General features: G+C 38.8%; 1 protein-coding gene across 2 annotated transcripts; it reads right to left on the reverse strand.

The window, feature by feature from the left end:
* Positions 1-743: 743 nt before the first annotated feature.
* Positions 744-15,824, reverse strand: dnd1 (DND microRNA-mediated repression inhibitor 1). Of its 2 annotated transcripts, none has more exons than XM_040118988.1 (5): positions 15,684-15,824; positions 9,381-9,486; positions 6,019-6,344; positions 4,097-4,229; positions 744-1,549 (listed from the first exon to the last, which is right to left on the reverse strand). In XM_040118988.1, the coding sequence occupies exons 1-5, from the start codon at positions 15,813-15,815 to the stop codon at positions 990-992; spliced, it is 1,257 nt and encodes a 418-aa protein (XP_039974922.1). In that variant the 5' UTR covers positions 15,816-15,824; the 3' UTR covers positions 744-989. The 2 variants fall into 2 exon arrangements, with proteins under 2 accessions (XP_039974922.1, XP_039974923.1); XM_040118989.1 differs by having other exon boundaries at positions 1,104-1,549; positions 4,093-4,229.
* Between the last annotated feature and the right edge of the window lie 6,691 nt (positions 15,825-22,515).

The following is a 22,515-nucleotide window of genomic DNA, read 5'->3' on the forward strand; positions in this document are numbered from 1 at the left end:
CCAGAGAATCTTGTTTCTCACAATGTGTCCTTTAGGTGCTTTTTTGCAAACTCCACATGGCTTTCATTTGTCTTTCACTGAGGAGAGGCTTCCATCTGGCCACTCTATCATAAAGCCCAGATTGGTGGACTGATGCAGTGATGGTTGTTCTAGAAGTTTCTCCAATCTCCACACAAGATCTCTGGAGGTCAGCCAGAGTGAACATTGGGTTCTTGGTCACCTCTCTTACCAAGGCTCTTCTCCACCGATTGCTTAGTTTGGCTGGGCAGCCAGCTCTTAAAAGAGTCCTGGTTGTTCCACACTTCTTCCATTTAAGAATTATGGAGGCTACTGTGCTCTTGGGAACCTAAAATGCAGCAGAAATCTTTATGTACCCCACCCCAGATCTGTGCCTCGACTCAATCCTGTGCCTGAGCTCTGCAGGCATTTCCTTGGTTTTTGCTCTGATATGCATTGTCAGGTCTGACCTTATATTATGTGTGTGCCTTTCCAAATCATGTCCAATCAATTGAGTTCAAATTACATACATTTTACATACATTTTTTTCTTAAGTTATAATTCACAATTAAACTCAAACTCAAACCTTGGATTTTACATATTATTGACCAGGGATGGCTGTGTTTTGTACTTTCCATTTTTTGTAAGTTGTCATTGATTAACAATCCTCATGAAGACTCAATTTCAATTAATTCTTCATTCCATTCCACTCCACTCCATTTATATAAAGTGACAACACCATCACATATCCTTTAAATCTCATTTTAATTAAAATGAGGAACCAAATTGACAGTAACACAAAAAAAAGCATGCATAAAACAAACCACAGAAGTTCAAACAATACAAGTTTAACACAACTATAATAAAAACATGCAGAAATCAACAAACTACATTTAAGATCAAACATCTTTTTTTGGATATAACATCATTGGCAAAACAAACATCCTGAAACAGTGCTGCAGAAGGGGTCCTTCTGTTATCTGATCAGCTTGTCAGTGGGTGAGCTGGTTATTGTAAACCCTCTGCAGGACCTGCTGGGCTGCAGCCTGCCAAGCTTCCTCCAGCATGGTGGTGGCAGTGGGTCCCGGCAAGATCATGACCAGCCCTTTGAAGGGCATTGTTATTCCAGGGATACACACTGTATAGGTAAAGTAGAGGAATCCATCTGGCCCAGCATGGCTGTAGTACATCTCATAGAGCGGCTGGCCAACCCCTGTCGCCTCACACACCTTATGCAGGAGCATCACTGGGGATGCTGCAGAAACTAGATGCCCCTGGGAGGAGGAAGAAGAGAAGGTGGAGGAGCAGGGAGGGTGTGCGGGGGCAGCGGGTCCTCCCACTGCTCTGCAGAAACCCGGGGGGATGGATGGAGGGCGGGCCAGACGAGGAGGCAGGACTGAGGGCCGTGGAGAATTCAGGATGTGGCACGGCATCTTCAGGGGTGACACCAGGAGGCTCTTTGGAGGTTTCTGTGGCAGTGGCTCGACCGGGCTCGGATTCACTGTTGACTGCCACTTGATTGAGACGGTCATTGCAAACTGCTTTTTGAATGCTGGACACAAAGAGAGACGGGAAGTACAACATTAAGGACCACAGCTGTTTTGTACAGAAACTGAGAATATTTCAGAAAGTTACAGACATTGTCATCGATAACATGATGCTTTAGAAGATTTCATTCTTGCAAATGTTAGCCTAAAACCTTGCATCTTTAGGTACTTTAGGCACTAAAAACCTAATTCAATATGTTAGTCTAATGATATACAGACTGCTTGGTGACTTTCAACTTTTTTATATTGGATAAATAAGTACTAATGTCTTTAAATACATAAATGTGCCTTTCAAACAATGAGAAGAGAAGCAAAGCCATGGCATTTTAAATATATCTAAATGTTGTTGCAGTGCAGCCCAAATTTATATTAGCTGTCTGCTGTCTGTCTGCCAGATATGTTTGGACTGTCATCATTTTCAATTAAGATTATACAGTGGACACATTAACACCCATTATGTTATATTCCAACAAAAACACAGTATATCATGTGACTGTTTGCATTACCACACAAAACATGGAAGCAGGGAAGAAGTCTAAATGTGTCTTACCTGTCCAGACAAGCAGCAGATGGGTGTAATAATAAACATGTCCAGTTTTTACAAATACAGTAAAACGTAGCCACAATATAGTCCATTGTCACCCAGGGAGAAAGTCTTCCAGATTGCCTTCAAAATTTGCGCAGTTCTTTCTTTTTTTGTTGAATTAGGGGAAACTATATATACTTTGTGAAATGCTATCTACAAATTAATAATTCTAAATGCCTTCAAATGAATTCGGCATTACATGTAAAGCATCATTTGATTTATTTCTTTATGATTTATTCACCTTTCTGTCTCTTACCTTCCTACTACACATGTTGTCCATGTTTCTTAGTCTTCATTGTCAGCTGGTTCTGTTGCTGTACCTCCTCTTTTCAGTCAAAATTCTACATACAAGTGTATTGTACTACAACTACCACAGTGGGTGGGTATTCCAGAAATAGAAAAAACAGAAAAAAAAAAATTAATGAATTAATAACAGTGGCATATACAAACGTTTGGGCCTTCCCCGAGGGAATAAAGGGAATGGATAGAGGGAAGAATGGATTCCGCTAAGTACCAGGAAATTCTGGAAGAAAATGTTCTGCAGTCAGTCAAAAAAGTGAAAGTGAAAGGAGGCTGATTTCTACAACAGGACAATGATCCAAAGCAGACCTCAAAATCCATCATGAACTACATAATAAAAGACAAGCTGAAACTTTTGGAACAGCCCCAAAAGTCCCCTGACCTGAATATCACTGAAAATCTATGGGTAGATCTTAAACATGATGTCTGCGCAAAGAGCGGGTGAAAATTCCTAAATTAAGAACAGAGAGACTCTTAGCTGCTACAAAATGTGTTTGCAAGCGGTGATATCTGCTACAGGTGGGATTCCTGAGTACTGACTTAGTAGGGTAGTTCATGAAATAAAAAAGCAACAGTACATTTACATTTGAAGAAAGGATAATTTTTCATGTGTTTGCTGCAGGAGTTGTATTTCTTCTTCTTTTCATTTCAAAAATCAACTAAATATGGTATTTGCCCTGGGGTAATTCCAACTGTATGTGCAGGGTTTGCTGCATTACATTGTAGCTCTATTAGATACAGTCTGAGATGGGCTGCTAAACACTGCTAATATTCACAATAGACCCTCAACTGAATATCCCCATACAGTAAATGGACGGAAACCAGCCTTCAACTCTCTAGCTTTACAGATTATGACAAAACCAAATTATTCAGCCTATGACTACTCTCTATGTGCATTATCAAACCCCACTACATTAATAAACTAATCAATCAAAAATGTATAATGCAAATGACTTCAAATATTAATATGTTACACAAAATCAAGTCTACTGAAGTCTGCACCCCAAGCAGGCTCTCTGGAAGTCTGCAGAAAGCCCACTTGAGATCCCTTGTGAACTTCATGAAATGTAGATTTGGACAGACGTCAGCACTGGCAGACTTCCTGGGAAGGCGCCCAAGTTTGAAAATCTGCAAATGCGGCCGAATCTGCACATTTGGATTCAGCCTTAGTTAGGGAGCAGAGGCACCACAAATGAAGGGAACGAAGTCAAGTCAGGGTTAAGTCTCTGATGTAGTTCGTGGGTTGCGTTCATATTCATTCCAGCCAATTAGTTATTAGTTAGTTCTCCTTAGTTTGAACTTGATCTTTTGAAAAAAGTGACAGTCCTAGTTTGCAGTACTCCTCTAGCCTGGTTCCAGACTCAATGAATTGCTGCCTGCATGTCGGATTTTTTAAGTGATTCAAAATGTCTGGTGTTGTTCTCACTGATGTGTCTTTCTGTGCCATCCATGAAAAAAGCAACAGAAAAACTTTTACAAAAATAGCATTAAGTGTAGATGAGACTGAAGCAGCTGTGCATCCACTTACAGAAATCAAAACTCTGAAAATGAATATTTTTTTTGAACATTGTGAAAATGTCTTTGCTATATCAACAATGATCTAAAAAATATTAATTTTCTTTGATCCCATGTATCAGTCAATCAGCATCAACAGGAGCTCACCTACCTTCCACCAGGATCTTCTTGGCCATAGAAGCAGCATGGTGGGACGAGAAGGCTACTATAGCTGACACACCCTCTATACCAGGCCCAGCCTTCAGAGACACTCTCTCCACCCCCTCTGCCAGCACACGCAGTACCTGGAAACAAAGATTAGTTACAAAGAAAATAACTTTTACACAACATTTATTTGCAAAGCAGTAACAGGCATTCTCAATGGACTGCTGTCATTTTTGTAAGACAGAAAAAAAAAAAAAAAAAAAAAAATTCTCAAATTGGATTTAATAGGCACGGGCGAAACCAACAGTTATGCTAGATGGTACTTTTTATATCTAGCAAATTAATCATACTTTAACTTAAACCTATTCAAATTTGATTCAAATTCTAATGTCAAGTGTTAGTATTTGCAATAGAATATGAATAGTGATCCACAGGATCAATTTTTCAGAAAGAAGTCAAAGTACTGAGTTACAGAAGTTAGTGAAACAAAGGCTAGTCTGGAGGTGGTGTCAGAACTTCAAGGGCCAGTTTCAAGGATATTATAGACTGGTCTGTAGTGTTAGGCCAGTCTTAATTTTGCTCTTAGATGAGACTAATACAAGTTGGATAGTCATACAAAATTAAGACTGACTTATTTTTAAATTTACCTCTATGTCATTTTTGCCTTTATTTGACAGTCAGTGGAGAGAGACAGGATGACATGCAGCCAGGTGAGCTACCGGTGCACCGAAGGCTTACTTATTTTAAGCCTAAAAAGTTAGCCATGCTATCCCCAAGGTAAGTCTTAACTAATGGTGCATTCATACTATGTTAGCTAGAATGGGAAGTACAGGAAAAGCACATGTTATGACTTGGGAGTGCTGACACATTACTCCAAGGTGGGTAGTCCCTGGGCCAACCTTGTAGCCACAGCAGATAAACAGCTCAAATTAGCTTCTTTTGTGGTGTTTCGCATTTGTAGCAATTTGTTACCAAGTGAAACCAGATACAAAAAAAAACCAAACAAACAAAAAAAATAAGCGTATAGCTCCCACAAAATGAGCTAAATGAATCGTACTAGTGTTAATAATGGACTTTATTTTGTTGCTGCCAAAGGTTTGTTTATATGTCTGCAGTTCTTTTCATCAAGTTGAAGATGTTGTTGCCATCAGAAATTCCCGATATCTCTGACTGAAGGCTGACGTGAGCCGTTTTTCCCACTCGGATGCTCGTAATTATGGTTTAAATTGTATCATGTGAATGTGGCATATGAACCATGTTTCAATGGTAAAAATAAGTGACAGCTGCTGACCAGTGCACCAAATGACAAAAACAGGGAAACGATAACTCATAATTTGTGGTATGCTTACAATATTGTGGAGTGACTAATGAGAAGGAAAAGAGTTTTAAGAGAGTGCAGTGACCTGTTGAAAATATACACAAGTGAGGACACCGTTATTCATTTTTATTTGACCCAGAAAATGATTGACTGTCTGACAGCAGCAATACAGAGCCCTGATACGTTTAGAAGCCACAGCAGTGGCTTCTTAATGTGTAAACTTTTCGTTTTGTTACACACTTCACAGAATTTTCACAGCAAAATGTCCTTGTAATTTTCTGCTGGAGTGAACAGAGCTGAGTGGTTACTCAGCCTGTCATTTTTTTTAGTTTGAAAAAAGTCCTAATTTACTCAGAATTCATAGCAAACAAGTCTACTTAAGATTATAACTAGACAGCACTGTGTACCAGATGATTGTAGAAATCTATCTGAACTCTGACTGTAGTTTGATTTAAGCCATAGTCTATGTTTATCTTTGTGAAAGATAGACCTCCCTTCATGAGGCAAGGATTTATTGCAGGACTGTTGTTAGATTGATTTGTTTTAGCCAGGTGTACCTTTGAGTGTATGTTCCTGTCAAGCTATAAAGACGAGCCACAGTGCCGTTGTACCTGCAGTAGCTCCTCTTGCCTGGTGGCAGCTGGCAGGTCTCCGATACAGAGATGTCTCTTCTCTGTGCTGCGGCGGACACTGAGACGAAAGCCGGGCTCCAGCATGTGGCCGTGCAGCAGGCGGACCGCGTCAGCAGCGACACCTGACGAGCTGTATTTGGCGTATGCAAAACCGCGGTTCTGCCCACTGAAGTTCATCATGAGCCTAAATTCCCAGATTGGGCCCACAGAGCTGAACAGGGGGATCAGCAGGTCCTCGTAGGCATCCCGTGGGATCTGGCTTATGAAGACCTCACAGCGGGCTCCTGGGGTGGGGCCATCCCACACTGACAGCAGAATGGACAGGAGATGGGAGTGGGTAATGTTGCCTGATTTTTTGCCCTATCTATCACATGGTCTTATCTGGTCAAGTGAAAAACTTAACCATTTTACTTGCTACTTTTTCTGCCAATAAAGGGTAAGGATGGATTGTCATTGGCAACAATCCCCCTTGAGGAGAAAAGACCAACTATGAACTGATTTTACTAACAAGCATTGTCTGTGTAGCCACTGCCTGATAGAGCTTCTGCCTATGTGCCATAGAATTCCAGCATCAAAAAATAGCATGTTATTTTACATTTAATTGAGCTACCTTTTCACAACAGTTTCAATTTGCAAAATTCTGAACACAAAATGTGGAAATACACAAATGAGATCAGTATACTTACTTAATTGTGGCCTCAAAATTTCACAAAGCACACAAAATGAAAACATCTGTATTAAATCAGGTAATACATCATGCACTAAGGTTATCAGAGCATCACAACATTATGTATGTTCATTGCTGAATTTTAATCATTGTCGAATTTTAAACTAATTAATTATCAATGCAGTCAAGCTAACAAATCTCATTTAAAAAAGTCTGCAATGGTCATTTCGTCAATATGATACACGTATTATTCAGAAAAAAATGTGCAGAAGTCAGGATTTTAAATGGATACTAAAAATGCCTTTTAAAAACTTTCGTTTAGCTCTCAAAAATGATTTATAACTGATAACTGACTGAGTCTGACTATACAGTAAATCCGCACTCATACAAGTCAAAATGATGCTATTCTATAGAGTCTTTGACCTTTAGCAGACATGTACATGTACACACACAAGAAAACATGCAAAGCACATGTACGCAGGTGACATGATACACATTCCTGCCAATGGTGTCACACTATTCCACACATTCTACAGGTAGCGGTAACGTCAGCAAAGACAGTGAAGAAGACTGCAAGCTAGTAAACATGGGTGTAATCAACAAGTAGCAAAATGTTCACAAATTGTTTTGCCAATGTTTTATGTTTGTTAGACCTCAAGGATACACACAATGTGTTTTGGTGAGAAACATGGAATGTAAACAGAACTTTATTTGTTTACAGGAAAAGTGTAGAGATGTCTATTCCAAGCTCTGAGGTTCATGATCAAAGCCATTCAAAATTTTCACATTACATTCAGTGTAGTAACTCTTTACAGAACACAACAAACTGAGTCCATTCCTGGTCAATACCACTAAAATGTTAAGAAATTACATATCCTGTCCATTCAATACTATTTTATGTGTTTTAGTCAAAGCCCAAGAAGAATGAAGCCAATTCATTTGACAGAAATTTTTGACTAATTAGAATAAAATTAATTAGATTTAAAATAGAAAATAATTGCAACAAAAGTCATTACACCCTTCATAGGTGAGATTCCATTCTTTTATTTCTTTAACATTTTGTATGTCTGCCTTTATTTCTGATATATTCTTCCAAAAGTTGTTCTGTTGGATTCAAGTCAGACGACATAGGCCAGGTCTTTGTTTTCACTTGTTTCTTCTTTAAAAACTTGTGAGAGTTTCGCAGCGTTTGGGATCGTTGTCATTTTTGAAAATCCATCTACTGTCAAGTTTCCTCAGACTGCGAGTCATCTTGTCATTCAGTATTTGTGTATACAAATCTGCATTCATTGTGCCATCTATTAAATTTCATCTCTCCTACACCTTTTGCACTCATCAAGCCCCATATCAGCACACTCCCATCTCCATCTTTTGGCACTCTGCTGTCACTGTCGTAGTCCTGGCCAGGTCCAAAAACGCTGGAGCCCATCTGATCCATTGACTTCAGCAATTTCCTTAACACTGCCTGATCAGTCACTGAAACATCCATTTCCACATATAATCTTTGTACCAAGTCAGAAGCATTTACTGTCTGTTTTTCAATGCAACGTTGCGTAAACAAAATTGTGGGTGGCATTATTTTTCACGGACGTCCACTGTGTCTTCTGTTATAGGTAGTATGGCTCTCTCTGTACCTCCCAACCACTGCTGCCACTGTGTTTCACCTGCACCCTCAAGGAGGCGCTACTGCTTTGGATCATGAGCTGTTCATTTCCTTATCCATACTCTTCTCTTCCCATCGTTCTGGTTCCCAATTAATCTTGGTTTCATCTGTCGAAAGAATCTTGTTCCAGAACTGGGTGGGCTTTTTAAGACGGTCTCCTGCAAAGTCTAATGTTGTTAAGGGGTTTTTCTTCACCAAGGAAAGAGTTCTGCGATCATCCACTTTAGTTGTCTTGTTTTTTCAGACTAATGAGGGCCTCCAATGGCAGCCCCCCCCCAAACACACACACACTTTTTGCACAATTATTTTTGTATATGTATATAGTCTATATTGTATTCTATTGTAACTTTACACCGTAGATTTGGAGTATACGGTATATTGTTCTCAAATTTGAATTGCTCTTTTAATTTTTTTCTTTTATTCAATTTAATTTAATTTAATTTGAGCTAGAACAGGTACCTAAGGCATTTCACTACACACTGTTGTGTTTAACTGTATATGTGACAAAATTTGAATTTTGATCTTTAGATATGTTTATTATGAACATTTTTCTTCGATGTTCAATGAGCTATGATGCTCCTTAATAAAAATAACTTTTTGTAAATTTGATGTCAAATGGTGCAACAGCACCAGCATGTTTACGGGCAGTTTTTTTTTTTAATTACTCTACAAATTTTCAGAGTCACTTCTGTTCTTTTACTACCATGAGCATTTGCAGCTTCTCTTTAATCTTTGTCACTGTAAATTTCTCTTTAGGAGTTTGGACTGTTGCTTGAACAAAACATATCATCCAAAAATGGGAACTTGTTACTGGCATTTGTCTTTATTTTCTGCAATTGATAGACTCTGCAATTAAAATAAAATAATATAAAAAGACGATAATGAAATAATCTTTAGTTGCAGTCCTAATTTCCTCATATTTGAATCTTTCAGTTTCTCCAAGGAGCTAGCTTCATTGTAATCTTGTGTAAAGGCAGTGTGTTGGAGCTGAGCAGCAGCAGCCTCTCTCACCATCAGGTGGTCCTCCATACTTCCTCTGGCCATTTACTTGAGTCAGTTTTGTATCGGTTGTTTTTAGCCAGGTTTCCAGTGCCTGCACCCTCTTCAAGTTCAGCACCTGATGAAAAAACAAAGTGGGAACACTCCTCAGTGACAGCACCTTCGCAACTAACAGGACAGATAATCACAATAAAATCAGAGTTTAAACCTGTTTTAGCCCATTTATTCCAAATCATATATACTTCTGTAGATTTTACTAAGAAAAGCTGGGTTATATACAGTTAGGTCCATAAATATTTGGACACCACCACAATGGATCTGAAACAAAACCATCAAGATGTGATTGAAGTGTACACTTTCAGCTTTAATTCAAGGGGTTTAACTAAAATATCCTATTAACAGTTTTTTATACATAGTCCCTCATTTTCAGAGGCTCAAAAAGAATTGGACAAGTGAAGGAAAATCGGTTTCATGGCCAGGTGTGGACTGTTCCCTTCTTATTTCATGACAAATTAAGCAGATAAAAGGTCTGGAGTTGATTCCATGTGTTGAATTCGCATTTGGTAGCTTTTCAAGGGAACTCTCAATATGTGGTACCAAAGAGGTGTCGATGCACATCAAGGAGGCCATCATTCACCTGAAAAAACAAATCTATCAGATAGCAGAGACTTTAGGTTTGGCTAAATCAACAATTTGCTACACTATTAAAAATAAGGAATGCACTGGCAAGCTCAGCAACACTAGAAGGCCTAGTAGAGAACTAAAGTGGATGATCGCAGAATTTTTTCCTTGGTGATAAAAAAACCCCTTAACAGACTTTGCCAAAAACCCTCTTAAAAAGCCTGCCCAGTTCTGGAACAAGATTCTTCGGACAGATGAAAATAAAATTAATTGGGAACCAGACTATCTGCTCACTCAGCCAAATGCCACAATTGATAGGACAGTGTTTCACAGTGCAGATGGATAATGACCCAAAACATAATGTGAAAGAAACCCAGGAGCTTCTCACGGCAAAGAAATTGAATATTCCTCAACGGACAAGCCAGGTACCTGATCTCAACCCAGTTGAAATGCATTTCACTTACAGAGCACAAAATTGAAGGCAGGAAGACCCTGCATTAAGAGCAACTGAAGGCAGCTGCAGTAAAGGCTTGGCAAAGCATCTCAAGGGAGGAAACTCAGCATTTGGCGAGGTCCATGGGTTCTACACTTCAGGCAGTAATGGACTGCAAAGGATTTTCATCCGAGTATTAAAATAACCTTGATATTTATGTTGGTCTTTCCAATTACTTTTGAGCCTCTGGAAAAGAGGGACTATGTTTAAAAATTGCTGTAATTCCTAAACGGCCAATGCAGTACTTTAGTAAAACTCTTGAATTAAAGCTGAAAGTCTACACTTTGATCACATTTTGATGGCTTTTGTTTCAAATCCATTGTGGTTGTGTACAGAGGCAAAACTATGAAAATTGTGTCACTGTCCAAATACTTATGGACCTAACTGTATAATACGAGTACTAGGATATGATAATAGACTTCATGTATGTTTTTGGTCGTTGTTATATTGTGATAGTTTAAATAATGCTTTTTCCAGGTCTTCAGGGCTGAAAAGTGAAAAAATTTTCTGACTTACTCTCATTTATCGACCATAAAATAAAATCACTCTACACTGTAAAGATCTTTGCATCATTTTCAGGTAAACATTAGGCTACTACTGCCAACCGGCACTACAATAAGGACAACAACGTACAGCAGCAAAAACATGACACTCTTGTTCATTATTTGAAGTTTAATAGGGTTGGTAGTAAATTAATCAAAGACCCATTCACAGTGAACGAGTAAAAAGGTTTTCAGTGTCTGTCCCAGTACCCGCAGTTGCAGTCGTCAGAACTTAGAGCACTCCCTTGATTTAGCATTGTACTCCTATAACACTGTTGGACTCACAACGGACAGTAAAAAAAAAAAAGATCAAATCAACACATCAGGACCAGAGATGATATATTTTGAATTCCACACATTCTTCTTCTAAGTTTAAATTTGTTGCCTACATTACCCGAAATGTAACTCAACGACTAACAGTTCAGTTAGAGATTGGGGTGTCTTATGATAGTAGCAGCTAATGTAGACTGGAGCCTGTAGCCTGCAGCAGGGATGAGTAGCCAGCTGCAGAGGTCTGGTAAACTCACTTCTGTCCAACTCCACACACCCAGATTTTTTTACTTTTCAGAATTGTAGTCTTCAGTCCCACTTGAAACTGACTCCAGTGACATCACTTGTTGACATTTATCAGACTTCACACAGCTCCCTCTGGAGACACACAAAGCTTTATACAACTTTTTGGCTGGACCACAACAGCGGGGCAAGCACTATAAACATCAATGTCCATGACTGACTGACTGAGCGAGCGTGTGATAAAGTTACACCACTGGTCAGCTGAATGCTGCATGACTGAATGCTAAATTTCACCATTGGTCGTTGTTTCAAATTGAATTGCCGCAAACCGTTTCTACTGCAACATTGGGGTTGTTTACATGCAGTGTTGCAGACTTAGCGCCTCTGTCGCTAGATTTACTGCCTTTTCACACCCCCTTAGCGAGTTTACTTCACAAAACCACACAAAACTTAGCAACTTTCCGTAGAAGAGAGTCGCCATTATTGCCCAGCCGGCGAGGATGGGGTTTCCCTCCGCAGGCACACCTGCGTCTTATTCAACTGACCGCACAGCAGCTGAGGTAGATGTGAAGGAGCTTCTAACTTTCTCTCTGAGTAAGCATTTTACAAGTAAATATTGCCGAAATCACAGCACAATTGTTGTCTTTAACTAATGTGTGTGGTGATTTTCAATCACTATTTGATACTTGTTCCATTGTCTGGCAACAGAAACAGAAAAACATGTTAATGAGAGAAGCTTTATTGGGAATTTGGCTCTGTTAAATGGCTGTACTAAGTTACTGTACATATGAGCACAGAGAGTAGGAGAGAAGAAGTCACATAAAGGGCGGTCCAGCCAGATACTAGGTTTTAACCTAGTCTTGTTCCACATATGCACTAGTACTCCTCAGCACCTGGAAACACATGCTGATGTGTAAAATTGGTGGAGTTCCCCCTTACGATAGAGCAGCCTATCACGTGTACTGCCATGCAGGTTAACGTAATGGGATTTGTTGTTTTTGTATCTTAAATTAATTGTTGTTTAACTTTGTTAAAATGTATTAATATTCATATTCAAAGCATTAAAGTTCTAAGATCTATTGATGTCGACAATAATCAACCATCTTGTAGATAATGAGGATGGTAAACTCCAGAAACATTTTTTCACAATGGCTGATGAAAGATTTAAAGTGCGTTATGACCCACCTTTTTTTAATGCACATTTTCAATTTGCAAATAAAAAAAACAGTGGAAATGCCACAAATGTGAAAAAATGTCAAATGTGCAAAAAAAGTTTTAATGCTTGGCTGAGGTGGAAAAGTTGGTGTATTGATGAAAACAAAATATGACGATGAACAAGTGGAACACATGATTAATAGGAGAGGGAAAAAAAACTAAGAACAAACAAAGCTCTTAAAAAAATTTTTTTTTGGAAAATATTCTCTAATCTGAGATACTGGATTATTCTACGTTTTAGATCCTCAAACAGTTAACTAAATTGCACCATCTGAGAAGTTTGAAGTGGAAATGTCTTTTTGGTGGAACTGCTCAACTGAAACCTTTGACAAGGAGCCCTAAATAGACACTGCTTTTTCTAAGGGGAACGAGCCAAAAAAGTTGGATAACCACTGGTTTAATGTGCAACATGCAGTGTATTTTACAAGCTCATGTTTTTTGATGTAAAATCTTGATCCCAAAAGTAACTAAGTAACATCACCACCACTTCTAATACCACTTCAAGCGGTTTTTAAGAGCTAAGTGTATCACAATTCACCCCAGTCCAGTTGTTGGCAGTAATAGTCTATAAGCTAGTTTTAGGACCAACAATAATCAACAGACATGAAGAACTTTAAGTTTGTGACATGTTATATTTAGCATGAATACGGGATGTGTAAACACTATGCAGTTATTGTAGAACCTCTGGACATGGTCATCACTTCTAGTACTTACAATATTGAAAATCTATCCTTCTGGATAAGACTGATAACAATATTGTATATCTGACATGAACAACAACAACAAAGCATAATTTATCAATAATTTTGAGAAATAAATTCCTAAAAAAAGTGTATCTGACACTTGCTATCATGTTGTTACATGATGTATCTCTCTTATGTACAGCAGGCCTATGTTCGTCTAGCTAACTCAGTTTAATAGGCTATCTGACAAGTCAGAGTAGGGAAACCTACATATATGATGGCTGAATTCCAATTACATAAATCAGTTTCAGGATCCTGATCTTGTTCATATTGAGTCACTATCATGGTTTATTTGGACACTTGAACAGAACAGAGCCAGTGTTAATGTTAATAGTAACCCCTGTGCTTTTCCTGCAGTGACAAGTTAAAATGTCAGTTATTTGTTATTTATGTGGAGTTAAAATAAAACAAAGCTTGACTCAGCCTTGGTGTTTGCACGATGGCCTCATTAATGAATTGTGTCCCAGAGAGCCTGGATAATCCTCTGCACTCTTGCAGTCTTAAAAGGCACCTGGGAACTGTTCACAGGTACGGGACTACCTGCAAATACCACAAGTGTGTGTATTGGGATGCCTTTTAACATTTGCAGGAAAACACTCCTCTTTAAATGCAGAGTTCACCTGTTTGTTGTGATGCTGTATTTAAATACTCTTTAATTAAATTGTTTATTTATAAATGTATCACTTATATCTGTCTATTCCACACTAAATAGAGTAACACGGTAAAATCTTTTAGAGGGGGTGGCTTTTAGTTGCCTTTCCCCAATTGTATGAATACCACACCACCACTGTATATCAGAGATGTGCTGACAACTCTACTACAGCAGAAAAATGACTACTGAGTCAACTATATGGTCCACTTTCTGCTGTAGTTCTAATGTCAGTGTACTGGACTGCTATGTATTGTAAGGGCCTTCTAATACTATGCAGCAGCCATGGATTTAATAAGGTGGATAAATATTAAAAACACCTTTAAATGTAAGGCAGTCCAGTGACACCTTAAAACACAAATTATATCATCAAAACCTACCATAGAATCGAATCAATCAGTGTATAATGGTTTGTGTGTAGCAGTTTATTGCAAGCAGGGCTGCAACTAATCATTATTTTCATTAAAGATTAATCTTCTGACTATTTTCTCACTCAATTCTTTGGTCTATAAAACATTACAAAACTGTTAAAGATCCCATGTACAATATCCTAGAGCACAAGTTGATGTCATAAAATGTCCTGTTTTGTTCAACCAACAATTCAAAACACTAAAAAAAAATAAATTGAATTTATCTATATGTATCTATCTATCTATATATATAAAAGCAAACTAACATTTGAGAACATGAAAACAAAATTATTGCAGTTTAATTTTATTTCCATAACGTATCAGTTAATTGACTAATCCTTGCAGCAGGAACCGCAAGGTTACCATTTTGCATCGGCTTGTATCAACAAGTCACATTTTTTCTTCTTACCCATTGTACCTACGATATGAAGTCCTGTTTTTATTTTTGTTATCTTCCAAAAACCAAAGTCATTCCCCATACATCATTACATCAACATTACTGAGTTGTTCAGTCAAAAATGTTCGCATTTTTACATTTGGAACAATGACGTGTATTATGTAATGTTACAAAAAATGGACTGTGTTCCCACCAAATAGCCACTGGTTTGCATTAAATAATAAAGAAATATAGCTACTCGGAGGCTAGGGAAAACACTTAACATATCTAAAACACTTAGGTTTCCTTTGGACATGGACAGGGGCAATATTAGGCTGTATTTCATTTTTAGCAAAACAAACAAAACATTCAAAAACTGTGGCGGGTGCTTTATTAATGTAATGAGCGGCAGGTGGGGCTCAACGAAGCCTGGTGCTGGGAAAAAGAACGAAAAAATAACGGCAACGTAATGTCTGACAAAAACACGACAAAGTGACCTTGTACAGCACAAGCCATCACTAGGAATTTTCCCCCAATGTAGCCAACTATGCACGTGTGCTTACAGACAGCTCGTGAAGCGCGATACAAACTATCTAGTTAAGTGTAGTCAAAGCTGGGTGCCCTCGCGCCGTCACAGCTGCCGGTGCTTAAATGGCTCAGAAAAAGTTTTTATTGTCATTTACCAGGCCAATTCCCCTTTACTTATAAACAACCAAGTTTAAAAGAGGAACACAGTCAAACATTAAAAGTTACCTGGCACTGGTTATTCTCCATCATCCACGTACCCCTCACTGAAGTCTGCGGTTCGGGGCCGTGCTCAATGTGGGCGGAGTCAAGCGTTTGATTTACATTGAACAACTTGATTTGATCTTCCAAAGGCACCATCTGTTGGCGGAATCCGTGAAGCACATTCACAAACATCCATACTGCATGAAGTACTAAATTATGAACACTTCAGCCCAGAAATCATATTACGCCACTACATTTGGAATATAAACATTACCTGCATATAAAGAAATAACGATGCAATTGGAAATTGTTGTGTTAGATGAATTAAATGAAATTATACAAAAGAATATCTATGATCAGTATCCTGATCATCGATAACTCCAAGATTCCTTACGGTGGTGCTGGAGGCCAGGGCAATGCCATCTAGAGTAACTATATCATTAGATAATGTGTTTCTGAGGTTTATGGGGCCAACTACAATAACTTCCCTTTTGTATGAGTTTAATAGCAGAAAAATGCAGGTTATCCAGATCGTTATGTCCTTAAGGCATGCTTGAAGTTTAGCTTGCTAATTGGTTTCATCTGGCTTCATTGATAAGTATAATTGAGTATCATCTGCATGTCAATAAACATTTATGTACAGTTTCCTAATACCAATTCCTAACGGAAGGACATATAAAGTTAATAGAATTGTTCCCAGCACACAACCTTGTAAAACTTTGTGTCTAACGTTTGCCTACATGCAGGAGTAACCGTTAAAATGTACAAACTGAAATCGATCTGATACAGTATAATGTTACTTATGTTCCTCATGTGGATGGACACAGACTATACTGGACTGAGATGAGACGAGACTGAGATGCGGCCAGAAATCGGACTTCAAGGATTCTTCTGTTTTATTCAAATGAATACGGCTACAAAATGTGAAATAATCACATCAGTTAATCACCAACAGCCATAGCCGATAAAAATGAAGTTGCTCATACCACTAAAAGTCCTCCAAGGTCAAGGGACAAGATCTGAGCAATGTTTCTGTGAACACAATGTATGTGAAAGTAAAGAAAAAATACAATTCAGCAGCTTTTTATAATTGAACATGCATAACAGCTTTAAACACATGTGGAACTGAATTAACCCAAATGCTCAAACTCCAAATTAAATTTTTTGGGGCTGGGCTCATAATAGGTTCAAGGAGAACTGCCCCAATGATAAATGTTATCCATGTTTTTGTTTCCCATGGTTGGGAAATTATGTATCATACATGTATGTAAATACATACATATTTTACATATTACATATTTTGGTTTGAATAAAACATAGCCATAGATTAAAGAATGGACATGTGGTCTAAAACTGAACTACCACCAGCCAGATGATGCCTTAAAAACCTGAATCTCCAGCCACTGCCATGGAGGCGATGTAGAAAGAAAATCTCCCCAGCTTGTGGCCTCATTATCTGGGAAAGGAGGAGTGAGCAATTCTGCAGAATGACTGTTGATATTTGAACCCAACAGCAAAACAAATGTCCTGCTCTCTTCAATGCGTCTTCAGAAGCTCCAACCCTCAAATTCATGGACGTATTTTACCAAGGCAAAAACATTTACAACGGGGCTAGCTGACCAAAAGAGGAATATGGTGGAATCCAGAGCATTTTATACGGTGTGGAAGTGGATACTCTTTCTAATAGCTGAAGCAAAACAAACCTTATAATATATAACGTCATCAAACAAACGGCATTCACACAAACACAACATCCGAAACACAATAGAGTAAAAACTAATGAGAGATAGAGTGACAGAGGAGAGGACTATAGTTTTGTAGCAAGGCTAAAAAGGAAAGTAACATTACCTGGCATACCATTTCGAATTATGCAGCAATCCAAATAATCCCACTGTACTAGCAAACTTGTGTTTTTAGTTCTTCGTGACTATAAAACCCTTAGCATGTTGTACTGACAAATACCATGATATAGAGCAAAGAACGAGACAGCTAGTCTAACTAACGTTAGCTAGCTTGTGGGTTAGCAAACTGTACAGTTGCTGCAGTGTAGCTAACATGCGGAGAAGATAAGAACGTTTACCATAGCCAGCACACCTGCTCCAGTCACTGATACTCACAACTCTCCTGCTACTAGAGCAAATGTCACACCAACACCATAATCTTGGCAAAGTAGAAAATAAGCTGAATGTCCCAGGGAAAGTAATTCAACATTACCAGATACTCAATGCAACAGAGGTACCTGCTTGCAAACTAACCAGATGGGATTAGCGATCACAAACATTAGCAAAGAGGACAAAACAATACTGACATATTGGCTTTGTGAAACAGCAAAACTAATGTTTTACACACCAGTGAAATAGAAACAAACCAACCTCTGAATCTGTCTTCATGCCTTTTATCTCTCGGAGGTCAGTCACCGTTGGAAAGCCTCATTGATTTTAACACGGCTCTTTGCCTTTGCCTGATCATAGCATTTCAGTTTTTGTTCTTCTGAACTTCTTATCTTGGGCTGTTTCTCAGCCATCTGTCCTACTTGACAGTGTGATTATTGTAGTAAAATCCCAAGAAATATACTCTGTGTGGCAAGGTATATTGAGAATATAGTCTGTGTGTTACAGTATAGACCAGAATTATTGTACATTGATTTTAACCTTTATCATTGATTGTAATGATGATCAGACTCAACCATTGGGCTTGCAATCAGTAACAGAAGCATTGTGATTAATCTGAGTTAATAAAATGATTGTTATAATATAAAGTGTGGAAATATTGAAGTTTCTAAAAAATATTGCTTAAGACACCTTGGAAATAATGGTGTAAGGAGATGCCCAGATTTACCAAGGCAGGCGAGTTGGGGATATTCCACAGAGATTGACAACATTTTTTCCAGGTAGATATGGAGGATGTGACCAAATATGGAAATTATGACACCTTTATTTCTTGACGAGGTGAAGTTCATTTTTTAGAAAAGTAGGTGGACAGCCCACCAGCAAGGAGGAGCGAACTTGAGGTATAAAAGATAATGTTTAACAATGCTTTCCTCAGATGGTTTCTGGAGCTAACTCGGGTTTATCTCTTGTGAAAGAATAAGCTCTATTGCATTGAACTCTGATCATCTCCAGTGAGTTATTGTGAACTTTTTGAGACTCCAGTAACTCATCACCTTCACTGAAGTTAAGTGTGGAAGAAATCTGGGCATCTTTTTCTCCAAAATTATGTTGCAGAGTTCACCACGTTAGCATGTACCAGATTTACCATCCCTTACTCCTACTGCCCCCTTTCCCCCAACTCCCCTCTTTTTCTTTCCCTTGTCCTGTGCAAAACCACAAATGCCTCCTGTTGCCGATTGTCTGGAAAAGTCTTGTCTGGCTCAGACCAAACCACTTTATTTGTTTCCCATTTAAAGACCCAGTGTAACAACATTTTTTTCAGCGGACACACAGAATGGACAGCTAGTGGACCATGAGGAGATATTCGCTGAATTTGAAAAAAAGGCCTGCACCTATATAGACTTTAACTTTAAATTTGTTCAAATACGAACAGACACATTTTGACATATAACTTTAAAATGTATAACTTTAAAGTTATAGGATTTATACTGAAAAACTACAGGTAGTAAACAATGAAACATAGCTATGATCCCCTATAATCCTAGCAAAGAATAATATCTGCAATGTCCAACTTCGTTTTACAATAAACAAACAATAACAAAGGCAAAACTAAATTTATCTACATGTATTGTCAAATGTCACAATAAGAAAATTAAGGATCATAAAAGAAATTACCGGCAGGTGATCCATGGGGTTCAGTGATGCTGGTGTCAATCGAGTAGCAGTGACATGGCTGTTTGCAGAAAACACATTGTCTACTTTCTATAACAGACGTAGTTTGATAATCTATTATTGTGCCTCACTGAAGCATGACCTTTGATGTGGGTGTTGACCATATATCGTGCAGCCTTATATGTGCAGAAGGGGCAGTGATGAAGTTGATTGATGGTGCATTTCACAGCATCAGTTGACTGATTTCACACACACATTCGCAAGTGAGCTAGCTAATTAGCAGTAGCACCTTTTGCACGCAAGCTTTTTAATTACTTATATTGAGAGACTCTTATTTGGACAATTTTGGCTACTTGAGCTGTAAGCCTAGGTCTACATATACATTTATGTAATTGATTTGATCGTTGATTTTCTGTGTTTCTTCAATGTGTGCCTTGTTGTGTTTGGCTGGCTCTGAATGTATATCATTGATGCAGACAGCCATTACCTAGGTTAGCCTATAGATACAATAATGAAATTAAATGCCTACTGCGTATTTTATGCCTTTCTAATCACCATGCCTTTTATGTCTATGCTTATTTTCTTTGATGTATAGATACAGTACAGTAGTGTGTTATTGGAGGGAGAGAGTCCCAAAATGGAAAAATGCAAGTCAAGTCTAGTCAATTTTATTTATATAACACCAAATCATAACAGAAGTTATCTCAGGGCATTTTTCATATAGAGCAGGTCTAGATCATAATCTTTATAATATTATTTACAGAAAACATAACATTCCTCCATGAGCAAGCACTTGGCAACAGTGGCAAGGAAAAATTCAATTTTAACAGGTGGAAACCTTGAACAGAACCTTGCTCATGGCGGGCGACCGTCTGCCTCGATTGGTTGGGTTTAGAGATAAAGAGAGAGGGGGGAGAGAGATAGAGAGAGAGAGTGAGAGAGAGACAGAGATTTGAATTTACAAATTCCTTTATTATGCACTACCAAATATAGTATACAGACAAAGAATGTCAGCTACATAGGTATCTTACATAGAAGTGAAAAAAGAGTTGTAGAGATGGTGCAGGTCTGTCAGATCTGCCTCCTCCAGCCCCAGCAGAAACAGTTGCTTACTGTAGCTCAGATGACCAGATGTCTACAGGATGAGCTTGGCTGTTTCTAGCCACCGCAAACCATAGTTATACAGCGGTCTATGTGTGATCTTCAGTCTAAAAGCCATTACCTGAGAGGGGTTCATGAGACCCTGTCCTCCTTCTACCACTGGCAAGTATAAGACAAAGGCCCGGATCAAGTGTTGCCCTTACCAGCAAGAGTTGCCGGACATCTTCAATCACCTCTTGGTGGAGGTAGGACAATAAATCTATGCCACAGCGCTGAGGCAACAAAGTTATTGCCAACCAAAACTCGACCCCTATACAGCAGCTGGGATCACAACCATTTCCATTTAAAGAACTTAACACACACTTTCTCCATCACACCCTCCCAATTCCGCCTCTGATACTCCTCTCTCCCAAAAACACCCCCAACACCTTCATCCCTCTTCTCTCCCACTGCAGACCTGCGGGCCGACTGGGTGCTGTCCTCTGTAAGGCCTCACTCTTCACAATGTATCTTTGCTGATGAAGCCTTCTGATACAACTCCAGGCTGTCCTGTAGATCCTCCGTGTCCCCCTGATCCCTGTCAACACATTTTATCAGGCATAAGTGGAAACTATCAAAGGTAGGTTATGTTTTGTGTCCCTGACAGTGAAAGTCCACTGAGCTGGCTTCTCAGTCTGCACAGCAGAGGTTCAAGAACCAGACTGCAAAGCTGCCACGAATAAGACAACCCTTCCTTATCCTCCTCTGCACAGGGATTAGCCGGCTCAGCCCTGCCCCAACCTTCACCAAACACTCAGTACCACTGTATAAGAAGCCCACATATAATACAAATTGATCACCAACACCAAAAGCTGTAAATACTCAAGTACTTTTTCCTGATTTAAACAGAGAATACCAATGTCAAATTCATACAGGTCAAGTACATCTCGGAACAGAAAGAGGTTGTCCATTATTGTTTTGCCCTGTACACAGTATGTTTGGTCCAGATAGAAAGCACTATATTGTCTGTGCATAAAAGGGCCCTTGGCCTCCGGTCTTTCAGTAAGGTTAAACCTCCTTTTTTGGAAGCAGGGAGAGAGCTGCCCTCCTACAGGAGACAGGCATCATCCCTGCATGAAAGTGCTCCATGAGTACCTCATGCAGGTCAGGTCCAACAAAACACCAGAAATGCTTATAAAAGTCAGTTGTGAGCCCATCAATCCCTGGAGCCCATCCTGAAGGCATCTGACCAACAGCTGCAGTCAGCTCCTCCAAGCCGAGTTCTCTGATGGCTGTGACATCAGTATGTGTGAGTGTTTGTGTGAATGCATACTCGAATAGGTGAGCATGGCATGTAGTGTAAAGCGCTTTGGGTGGTCAATAACACTAGAAAAGCGCTATATAAGTGCAGGCCATTAACCATTTACCATGCTACTGGGTTAATAGGGCACTATGAGTTCTTTAAGATATGATGATGCCTGACTTTTAAGGACTTGCAGGTGAGGAGGATTTTAAATTCTATTTATGCAATGTTACACAGGGGAAAGAAGGCAGTCCTTCAACATTGTTTTAAGTTAAAGTTAAAGTTTGAGTTAAAGGACATATCCTGATCGTAGATAACTCTTTAGATAACTCTGAGACTCCTTATGGTGGTGCTGGAGAGTAGCTATATCATTAGATAATCTGTTTCTGATGGATTTGGGGCCAAGTACAGTAACTTCACTTGACAATTCACAGAAAATTTCTAGGTTATCCAGATCATTATGTCCTTAAGGCTTGAAGGCCTGAAGTTTAATTGACTGATTGGTTTCATCTGGCTTCACTGATATGTATAATTGAGTATCATCTGCATGACAATAAATGTTTATGGAGTCTTTCCTAGTAATATTGTATAAAAGAGGCATATATATAAGGTGAATAGAATTGGTCCAAGCACAGAAGCTTGTGAAACTCCATGTCTAACTTTTGAGTACATGGAGGATTCATCGTTAACT

Source organism: Xiphias gladius, chromosome 23 (assembly GCF_016859285.1).
Source record: "Xiphias gladius isolate SHS-SW01 ecotype Sanya breed wild chromosome 23, ASM1685928v1, whole genome shotgun sequence".
Taxonomy (NCBI): Eukaryota; Metazoa; Chordata; class Actinopteri; order Istiophoriformes; family Xiphiidae; genus Xiphias; species Xiphias gladius.